The sequence below is a fragment of the Mustela lutreola genome, chromosome 1 (genome assembly GCF_030435805.1).
Source record: "Mustela lutreola isolate mMusLut2 chromosome 1, mMusLut2.pri, whole genome shotgun sequence".
Lineage (NCBI taxonomy): Eukaryota > Metazoa > Chordata > Mammalia > Carnivora > Mustelidae > Mustela > Mustela lutreola.
In genome coordinates, this window is record NC_081290.1 from 270,050,273 (window position 1) to 270,061,264 (window position 10,992).

General features: G+C 46.8%; 1 protein-coding gene across 1 annotated transcript in view; it reads left to right on the forward strand.

The window, feature by feature from the left end:
• EXT2 (exostosin glycosyltransferase 2) overlaps positions 1-10,783 on the forward strand; it is a 140,335-nt gene extending 129,552 nt beyond the window's left edge. The window contains exons 12-14 of the mRNA XM_059140388.1: positions 1,603-1,731; positions 3,684-3,766; positions 10,014-10,783. Of these exons, the coding sequence (XP_058996371.1) occupies positions 1,603-1,731; positions 3,684-3,766; positions 10,014-10,152 (351 nt within the window). The 3' untranslated portion in view covers positions 10,153-10,783. The remainder of the gene's footprint in view (positions 1-1,602; positions 1,732-3,683; positions 3,767-10,013) is intronic.
• Positions 10,784-10,992: the final 209 nt, after the last annotated feature.

Genomic DNA, 10,992 nt, shown 5'->3' on the forward strand with positions numbered 1-10,992 from the left:
CAAAGGGAATGAACGTTTGGGGGAGGTTTTAAGATATATATATATATATATGTCTATTGTTTTCAGTATTGTTTGCCCCAATTTATCTTCCCACAAACAAAATATAAAACTATCTTACTATAACCCCACTTGCATGAAATATGTAGAAAGGGAAAACGAGACTGAGCTGTTTTGAAAGGTGAAAAGGGATCTTACTGTTTTCACTCTGATTGCACTACTGTGGTTGAGATTCCTTTTGTGTCTTTTATATTTCTTCTGAGAATGGTCCCTTCACGTTTTTGACTTTTTTATTAGGGAGAGGTTGAAAGAGGATGCTTGGGACTTTAGAATATTCAGGTTGAAGGTAGAGCACCGCTGGGAGTGTGGGGTTGACTTGAACCGTGATACCTGCTCCGTCGTCAGCAGCAGCCCGGGCTGCTGCCATTAGGAGTGTCCTGCACGTCTCTGGCCACCCCAGGGCCATTCAAGGAGCGGAGCTATGGGACAGTGATGGCATGTTGCTTTCTCAGCCCTGCTGTTTGTTTTTCAGGGTTCTCAGTCCAGAAATGGGCTTTGTTCTTAGCAATAATTAAATAAGTAAAGTGAGGCTTATAATTCGTAGGGTTTATGATCATTCACTTGTACACTGGCTCCCCCACCAATGAATTTCTACACTATCTCATACATGTAGAGCTTCAGAACTGTGGCAGCTTCAGAATTGCCTTATTTTGGGGCTCGGTGGGTTGAGCGTCTGTCTCTTGATTTCGGCTTGGGTCACGATCTTAGGGTCCTGGGTTCAAGCTATGCATAGGCTCCGCACTCAGCTCTGCTCCAAGCCTTGCTTGTCCCTCTCCCTCTCCCTCAGCCCCTCCCCCTCCTTACACGTGCATGCGCGCACACACACAATCTATCTAAAATAAACAAATCTTTGGGAAAAAAAACCAGAATTGCCTCATTTTGTATTTTACTTCAAAAAGCGCATACCTGGGGTGCCTGGGTGGCTCAGTGGGTTAAGCCTCTGCCTTCAGCTCAGGTCATGATCCCAGGGTCCTGGGATCGAGCCCCGCATTGGGCTCTCTGCTCAGCGGGGAGCCTGCTTCCTCCTCTCTCTCTGCCTGCCTCTCTGCCTACCTCAAATAAATAAATAAAATCTTTAAAAAAAAAAAAAAAAAAAGTGCACACCTTTGCAGGTCAGTATACCGGGAGGTTCTCTCTGTTTCTGTTTGCAGTCTGTAGGCAGAACGTAGAGCCCAGGATTGAGCACTGTGCCTCCAGAAGAAGAACCGAGTAGAGATCAGTGTGTAGTGTGTCTCTGACTGATATTTTATTTATTAAACATATGATATATGAGTCCAAATGGCCTGCATCCTACAAGGGCTTCACTCTCTGTCTCTCCTCTGCTTACAATAGGTGATTTTTAAAAGAATGACAGTGTGAAAGATTCTTGGTCATCTGACCAAAAAAAGCATTCTAATAGTTCTTACAGCCTTGTAATTAATCTTACAACAGAATGCTTGTCCTCATGATTAAACAGAATCATGTCCCCATGATTAAATTATCCTTCGATTGTTAACCACGGGGCACCGGTGTTTCACTCTTTTTTCTTTTTGTCTCACCTGACAGTATTTTAATTACCTGTATACCTATAAAATGCCCGGCGACATCAAGAACTGGGTGGACGCTCATATGAACTGTGAAGACATTGCCATGAATTTCCTGGTGGCTAACGTCACAGGGAAAGCTGTTATCAAGGTAAGACATCCCGGTCCAGCTCTGCCACCAACTGCGTGATCTCGAGTAAGTTTTTGTTTCTCTGAGCCTGAGACGTTCTCATGAATGTAAATGAAGCTTTGGATTATGTGAACTTCAAGCTCCTTCTAGCTTTCAGATTCTGTGATTGATGCAATCACATTATAACATTAAAGCTAGGCTTTGAAAATTTAAACGTTTTCTTTTTTTATGTGGTTTCTTTTTTTTTTTTATATTATTTATTCATTTATTTGACAGAGAGAGACAGCAGAGAGGGTACACAAGTGGGAGGAGTAGGAGAAGGAGAAGCTGGCTCCCCACTGAGCAGGGAGCCCGAGGCAGGGCTCCATTCCAGGACTCTGGGGTCATGACTGAGCCGAAGGCAGTCGCTTAACCAACTGAGCCCCCCAGGCACCTTTATGGTTTCTTTGTTACAGTTTCTAATATCCAGTATTAGAGATAAAGGCTGGGGTGGTCAGTCTACCAATTATGTTTTTAAAAACCTTCAATTGTATTCTCAAATCTGATTTGGAATCTAAATCTGTTAATTAAAGAATGCAACTTACAGCTCTCTCAGGGTGGCTGGGTTTTATTTTTAAAGATATTGAGAAGATAATACACCCTGTCCAGTTACAACTGTAGTTTTTCTAAATATTGTTCTAAATACCAGTCACCAGTTTTTTTGAAACTACCTTTCCCATAACAAATTAAAAGCTGAGAGTACGTAAGAATCACATGGGGATCTCTGTATCTGTAATGTCTCTGTATCTGTAGTGTCTATTCCTGAAACACAGATTTTGCTCAATCCAGATTGCCAGATACAAAGAGAGTTTACATCTTTTTTATGAGTGGAATTGTCGTGACCCTGTTTCCTTCTGGATTAGAATTCCATAGAAAAATAGGCAATGCTTCTAGGCCAGATTCCTGTACTGGAGTCTTCCCATACTGAAGCTTACACTAGACGTGTGGTATGGCATCCCCGGTGATTGTTCGTGCTATAAGTTGATGGGAGAAGCTGGATTAAACCAAAGTGACTAAGGAAAGAGGAAGAGTCCTCATCTGTGCTCTGTGACCTTGGTCCGGGCCTTCCCCTCCCCCAGCCCTCTGACGCTGTCAGCGCTCACCGCAAGAAAAAGCATGTAAATCAGAAAACTAATTTTAAAAGAACTCCTCTTATCTCCAAAATTGCTTTTTGATGTGCTTCAAGATATTTTTAGCTGTGCCTGCTTACTCTGTGAAGTCATTCCACCATCTGTGTGCTGTTCTCCTTCCCCCAACCCCCCATCTCACTACTGTTTACTTAGCTTCACTAGGTTAGGATAATAGTCTCCCTGGGTTTGCTAAGAAAATCATTAGCTGTTGAAGGTTTGGGAGCGCAGGAGGGAAAGGCAGGGAAAAGAATTCAGATGGTGAGGGGGACCATTGGGTTTTTTCCCTGATCAGAGGGAATTGCAAAATAACCTGGCATCTTCAAGACCATGGCGCTGCTCAGAGTGCTTGCCTTTAGCTGGAAGAGGGAAAATGAGTGCCTGTTGGAACTAAGGTTACGGTGAAAGTTATGGGAAGCTGTATTTCATCGCCCTTATGGCTGCAAGAACAAATGGTGTTTATACAAGGACCTTGGCAGTGAGAAAACAGTCATTAAACAGGAATTAAGGAGCTTGTCATCACCACTTCTTTCCAGTTACAGAAGGCAAAAGCCCTCCAAGCCTTTTTTATTGGGCCCTTGTGAGTTCTGCTGTTGGCCAAGCCAGACAGAATTGAATGGAAGAACGGTGAGGTGTGTGTGTGTGTGTGTGTGCGCGCGCGCGCGAGCCCACAACGGGCGTAAGTGTGCATGTGGAGGGAGGAGGCAGCTTGGCTTACAGAGCAGAAGCACGCACGGTGGTGTCACAAGCATGATTTTCTTGTCCTTGGCACTGACAACCAGGTGTATTTGTGTCCTTCTCTGGCAGGTAACTCCGCGAAAGAAATTCAAGTGTCCTGAGTGCACAGCCATTGATGGGCTTTCACTTGACCAGACGCACATGGTGGAGAGGTGAGTGAGCCTCTAACCAGAAGTCTGCCCTAGCCTCTGATCCCCATTTCCTGCTTTGGGCCTGTTTATGGGACTTGCTGGAGATATAAGGACAGCAGCTGGTAGCCATAGTCACCTCCTTTGGCACTGTGGGAATTGGGTTAGTTCAAGCCCAGGTCACCCAAAGAATTAATTTGGAATGCTCCTCACTCAATTTGTAATGGCTGGAAGGGTCTTAAAAATATAGCTGGCCTTAAGCTCCAGGAGTCGGGTTCTCCATGTGGATGAAGCCGTTAACCGTCCACAGTCATTTGATTGGAAGCTAGTTAATTCCAAGAAAGTACTAGACTGTTTTGCAGGATGCTCCATGTGACAGTAAAGGTTTCATTAGGAAGAATTAAACCAGACCCAGAGACAATTTACCTTTGCTGACCAAAACACCTACCAAGAACAGAATTGAAAGCAGAGCTCTTTCCATTACAGAGAGAGAGAGAGAGAGAGAGGTGAGCAAGGCAGCCCTGAGATACTCCTATTATTTCAATTTGGTCAGTTACTCAACAAGCACACTTTGTGTGGAATGTGATACTGAACCCTGTAAGTGAGCATAAAACATATGGGAGGTCTATGTCTTCCCACAGGACTGTTTTAATCTTGGAGTAGGCCTCATCCTTCCCTCTTGTAACGCAAAGGTCCCCAAGCTTGGCATCTTCCTAATCAAACCTAATTCTCCCAGAAGGCAGCTCCTTACATGAGACAGCAAGCTCGGACATCCAGTGACACTGTTGTCAAGCACTCAGAGAGTGTTAGAGTGGTCCTTACAGAATAAGATACTGAGTCAGGTTTCCACAGGCTTATTGGATCTTCTTGGAGCGTCCATTTCTGGGGTCTCAGCCACGTTCAAGTCCTTAAAGCCTGGAGGGTTTTTTTGTACAAAAAGTTGTTTCACTTGGTCTAGATTCTTCTATGAGTCTTTCCTCCTTCTTATTTCTTATTCTTACCCTCTAAAGAATCCTTTACTCTTTCATATATAAATATCTTACCCAAAAGACATGACTTCTATCGGCTGTCAGTGCGAAATAATATGTAATTTGGGAACTATCTGTCACAGTATCATAGGAATTACACAGTCAAGGGCAGTGATATTAACTGTCACAGCTCATCTAGAAGAGACATCAGTTACAGTCATATTGGACTACATGAAATTATTATTAAACCTACCTCCGTTCTGCATGTTTGGGAGAATTCATAGCATTAAGCAATTGGGTAATTGATTGGGCTTAGTTAAAATGGTAAGGTTCTAAGATATAAGATAGGAATTTAGGGTGAAAGGTTGGCCTGATGATGGCCTTGCGGTTCATGCTAAGGCTAAACAACTCCTCTAGCACCCCTGACATAACAAATATAAAGAGACTTAACATGCGGCGAGAGAGATGTAATTTAGATAGAATTATTATTAAACACTGCAGAAAGTAACTGAGAGGGATGTGGGGGCTTCTCTTGGAAATAGACTTTTGAAAATAGAATAGGCGACTGCCCAGATGTTGTGAGGCTTGAATCAGATGCTGTCAGAGTTTATAATTAACCACAATAAATATGAATGCATGCACACACATGTGTGTAACAGTCTAAAGCTTCACGTGATAAGTGCCGTGAGGGAGACTCAGAGTGTTACCAGTGATCAGAGGAAAGAGAAGCAACTTCTTGCTAGGTTGATTACTAGGAATGATTTTGCAAAAGGTGACACCTGAAGTCAGCCTTCAGAGATCACTAGGATCACCGAGCAAAAAGAGGCAATCCCAGGCAGGGGAGACAGGGTGGCCAAAGGTTTCAGTCAGAGGGTGAAGGCGTATCTGGCAAGCAGTTTGGGTCTGGGCTGGCTAGAGTGTAGAACACTGGCCTGATGCTGCCAGGCCCTCAAGGAGTGCCCACTAAAGGAGTCTGAACTTGTTCTTCAGGCTCCAATATGCCCCTGAAGGTGTTTGAGCAGGGCAGTGTGGTCTAAGTATTGTTTTGAGATTCTTCTGGAAGTAGTGCCCAGAATGGAATGAAGGTGAAGAAATTGAAGAAAGCCCATTTGGAAAGCTTGAAATAAGTTGAGTGTGGAAGGAAGGGATGGATTAAATTCCGAGACATGGGTTTGTGTTTCTCCCCAAAGGAAGATATGCTAGAACTAGAGGTTATAGGGAAGGAATTGACAGAGGGAGCTTAGATCTCAAGTTAGGAAGAAATGGTAGTGCCGTCCGTGGTGTGAATGATACAGTTGGGAGGAGACTGCGGTTCACGAGGAGGGAGTGTGGACGAGTGTGGATGGTTGTACCTTCAGCAGTGTAAGTCATGAGGCAGGCAGAGATTCGAATTGCGGGTCGGAGAGCAGTAAGAGGGGGAAAGATCGGGTCTTGCCCTCTGTGTGTGCAGATACAGATAGAGAGCAAACACCTGGAAACGTGCAGCTAGAGCTTCAGGAAGATGATGAAAACAAGAGTAGATACTGGAAAGACATCTGCCCAGAGATGGCCATTGACTGGAGAAAAGGCAATGGCAGAATCTTGAGAAACTGACATTTAGGAGACAGAAAGAGGAACTGAAGAGAAGGCAGGAGCGAAGCAGTGTCTACGGTGCACAGAAGCAAGGGAGGAGCACGCAACATGGGAAAGAGGGCTTTGAGCTAAATGCTCAGTGGTGACTTTGAAAAAAAATAATGCCATAAAGTGATGGGGCTTAAGGGTTATAGCGTGTGAGTCTGTTTGGGGAAGTGGAGTTAGTGAATGTAGAGTACCCTTTTGAGAAACTCGATAGGGAACAGAGGAAATCAATCTTGAAATCAGAAACTGGGAGCAAAACTATTTGGATTAAAGATTGAATCACTAAATTATTAAATGAGGCACTTAGGTCGGGAGGGAGGAAGGCATGATTTAAGCCATCCTGGGTAGACCAAGAGATGGAGTTACAACTGTAGAATTGTTCATTTGTTGGGGTTTTTTAAAAAACAGTTTCCTTTGCAGAATTCACAGTTTGCACAAAACAGCAAAAGAAGTTAACCAGTCTGCAAGCTACGACCTTGTGTTAGGTTTTATGGTTTAATAAGCTTATTTATTCTTATATTTGGGGTCTCGGAGCAGAAATCTCGGTTGTGTAGGAGCATAGCTTTTACTGCCCAGCATCCATTTCCAGGATCTGCTGTCAATGCTTTAAGAACCAGAAAGACAAAAGTCTTTGTAACTGTCCATTTTGACCAGTCGTTTCACCAAGTTAAGGCAATATGGCAGAGAACAGTGATCTGAAGAAAGAGCATTCTATTTTTATTCAGGCCCATCTTTGTTCAAATTATGGGTTTGCCACTTAGTAGCTGACTTAACAAAATTGATTTGCCTTATCCTGAATTCCAGTCTTTTCGTCTCCTAAAATAGGTATATTAATACCTATCAAATTACAGTGTCCATTCATGGGTTCAACAAATCCCTATTGAGCATCTTTGTACCAAACACTGTGTTTTGTCCTGGAGATGATTGCGGTAATAACACTGGAAAGCCTGTAACCTGGTGCCGGGCCACATCCATCTCCTTCCCAGTTTCCCCAGCATTTGTCCCCAGGGCTCCAGGTTACTTTAGGTAATTGGATGTGTTTACAAGGAAAACAGAAAACCGGGAGTCCTTCTCCTGCAGACGCTTCCAGCACTTCAGAGGAAGACAGTGGTTCTTAGTCCACTCGTACTAGATTAGAAAACCAACCCAGGGGAGCATTGACTGAATGGACCACTGACAGGACAGCTCAGGTGAGCCACTGGCAAGCGACCAGCCTCACCACCTGCCCCAGCCTGCGGCCCAACCCAGAGCCCCTGTGTGAGAAGAAAGTAGGGAACTACTGTTCGTACCTGGCTGGGGAGTTAGGAACCTTTACCACTCCGTGGCCCACAGCTTCCCCAGGTCAGGCTGTGTGGAGAGAAAGAAGCACTCACTAGGACTGGGTTAGCCAGGGGCAGCTGTCAGCAAGTCAGCTGGCCTGCGCCCCAGTGGCCTCTTGCCTGTGGCCCGGCCCTGTTGGCAGATCTAGTTACAGAGCAGACATTGTCCTCAGTGCTCTCCAGCGGGCTGTGGAGCCACTGTCCTCTGCCAAGAACCGTGGCCCTTCTTTAATACAAACTCACTGGTCCCTGTGCTGGGCACGGCTGGCCTTGGCTGGCCAGAGTCCACAGGCATGATGACTGGAAACTGGAAGAATCCGTCCATGTTTATAGGCAGAAGGCCTGCCAAGAGTAAGACCTTGGAGAGACTGACTTTGTCTGCCACTGCCTTGACCCTATGCTTGGAGGAGAGGGAAGTCACTGTGCTCACTCAGTACCCCTTTGCAGAGACACCTCAGCCTTTCCCGGGGATCCCCTCGGACGCCCACCTCCTGAGTCTCACAGGACTGCCAGCAGGAGGGAAGGTCGTTACCCGTGAGTTACGGTAGTGTGAGGGAAAGCACAAAGGCTCTCTTGCCTGTGTAGACTGTGTTAGAGACCCAGCTCCAGCACTTGCCCATGTAGACCCGCATTAGAGACCCAGGTCTAGCACTTGCCCGTGTAGACCCGCATTAGAGACCCAGCTCCAGCACTTGCCCATGTAGACCCACATTAGAGACCCAGGTCCAGCACTTGCCCGTGTAGACCTGCATTAGAGACCCAGCTCCAGCACTTGCCAGCTCTGGGGCTTCAGGCCTCAGCTTTAACTGCTCAGCCCCTAACAGGAAGCTCCTATAAACCAGCTCTTGGGGCTACCAAGGGGCCTGCTTCAATGAATCAGAGAAATGACATTTGTAAATTATCTGGCACATAATAGGTGCTCAGCAGTTCATTTCCAGCCCCTCCACTTGGACTTGGGAATTTTATTCACAAATAAATTCGTATCAGCTCATCATTAAGATTTTTTAGTCTCAGTAGCCAGACTTCCAGGCGTTGGTTCTGCCTCTTACTGTTAGGTGCCCTTTGGAGGTGTTACTCAGCTTCTCCATATCTCAGTCTTCCCAGTGTAAAATGTGAGTAACAGTAGGGTTGTTGGCATGATAGAGGGGGTTCCTCATCTCCGTAGCGCACTTGTAGCACAGCCTGGAGCCTCTGAGACCTCTTCGCTGTTGACTTACGGTGGTGGACACGGTGGTGGTAGCCAGAAGAGCTCCGAATGGAACGGTAACACATTGTTTTAGAAACGTAATGACCGAGAGGAAAGAACTGACGCCTGGCTCCTTATAAATTGGTTTCTTCCTAAAGCTCCAAAGACTCAAACACTTGTAGATGAAAATAATTTGAGACAAGGCTCCTGGAACCTCAGGACGGAAGAGACTTCTGGTCTGTGTCTTGAAATTCGGCCCCTCTTGGGTAAATGGTCCTGTCTGATTGGTTTGTTCTTACCGTAGCTCTCCGGTGCCTGGGCCTGACTTGAGGGGAGACAGTACTGACCTTTCCGAAATCCATCCTGGAGGTTGAAGCCACGTTCACGGGCTCGTTTCTCCCCTCTGGTCCGGAGTGACCAGAACGATTTCCCACCAGTGTGCCTGGCCTGCTCCGCCCCGAGGAGGTTGCTCCGGGGCTCCAGGGGTGATACGGAGAGGAGGACATGTCGTCTCCCCTCCCGCAGAGCTGCCAGGCTGTTCCATCACAGAGCCCGATGGCACTGCTCGCTCTGGCCTGGGATCGGCGGGCACGGACGGCAGCTCTCCGCTGGCCAGCAGTTCAGGGATTGTGCTCCTTAAATGCTGGTTGAGTGAGGGAAGGGTTTATTGTTCGGAGGTGAGGTTCCCCACCTGTTACCTTCTGCCTTCCACTGCTCCAGGTGTAAGGTCCTTCCCTCGGCCTTTTAAACTTCAGGAAGCTGGAGCTCAGATGCAGGACCCTTTCCCCCTTCGCCTTCTCTTCAGCTGGCACGCAGGGGGTTAAGAATTGTTGGCAGTGAATCCACCTTGGTTTGAGGCCTGTGTGTACTGAGGGGGAAGAATGACTGGAATTTGAGGGGGAAGGGAAAAGATACTCTGACCTCTGCAGGCCCGTGGCCTCCAGACAGCACCCCCTGTTCACTTTCTCCCCCCTGAACAATGGTCACGGTCCCCCCAGATCACTTCTGCTGTCCACACCTTCTCACCCTTTTGTAAGAGCCCAGGATTTCTTATGTTGATACTGAATAGTACTGAATAGTACGTGTTTTGCTTTCATCTGTCAGTCTCTTGAATATTTGCTCCATTTTCCTCACTCCTTGCCCACTCATCCATCACCTGCCTCTCTCCCCAAACCCCTCAGGTCTGAGTGCATCAACAAGTTCGCGTCCGTCTTTGGGACCATGCCTCTTAAGGTGGTGGAGCACCGGGCTGACCCAGTTCTCTACAAAGACGACTTTCCGGAGAAACTGAAGAGCTTCCCCAACATTGGCAGCTTATGAAGCGGGCCTGGCGGAGGTCTGAACGTTGAGCTTGGACGGGGAGAACACGGACGCCCCGGCGCTCTGCTACCAGAGTGTGGGGGCTCTCTGACTGACATGCTGGGCCGGCACACCCAGTCTGCTTCCTCAAGAACCGGAACCTGAAGAGAGTGTCGAAGCACCTTGAACAGTGCGTGCCTGCTTCTAGTGTTTCCTATGATCTCTGATGGCTTCTTGTTGAAAATGCCAAATGGAAGCCTTTATGGCACACTCTGGGCTTAAGTCCAGCTCAGGCTCCCCTCATTGGCGGTTCCAATAAGACAATCTGGGGGGAGGCGTCACGGACCCTAAGACTGCGGAGAAGACAAACCTACCAGCCATATTAGATGTGGGGACTCAACGTAGATCGCGCCCATATCTCACCTTTAACTATTTCAGATCAGTGAGGTTTTTAGGCAGAAAAGCCAAACCAAGAACTTGGTGCAAAATCCCGACATCTTCTTGGGATTTGACATCTGCCCCGGGACCGGGGGCGCTGGGCCCACCCTGGGCAGAGCCCCCAGTGCTGGATTGGGATCCTGTAAGTTCCATGAACCATTCCTCTTTGGTTTGGCTTTTTGGTATGATTAAAATAATTTTTTATTCCTTTTTATACTATGTCTGAAATGTTGATTATTGGGAATCCCAGGAACGTTCTCTGTGTGTGTGTGTGTGTGTGTGTGTGTGTGTGTGTGTGCTGTTAACTCCATCTTCTGGTTACCTCCAGTCTACCGTCTGTGTCTGGGAGGGTATGTGGCCAGGAGGAGAATCTGGGGCCATGCGCGTCAAGTAAAAGATCCCCAAACTGTAAACATTCTGAGA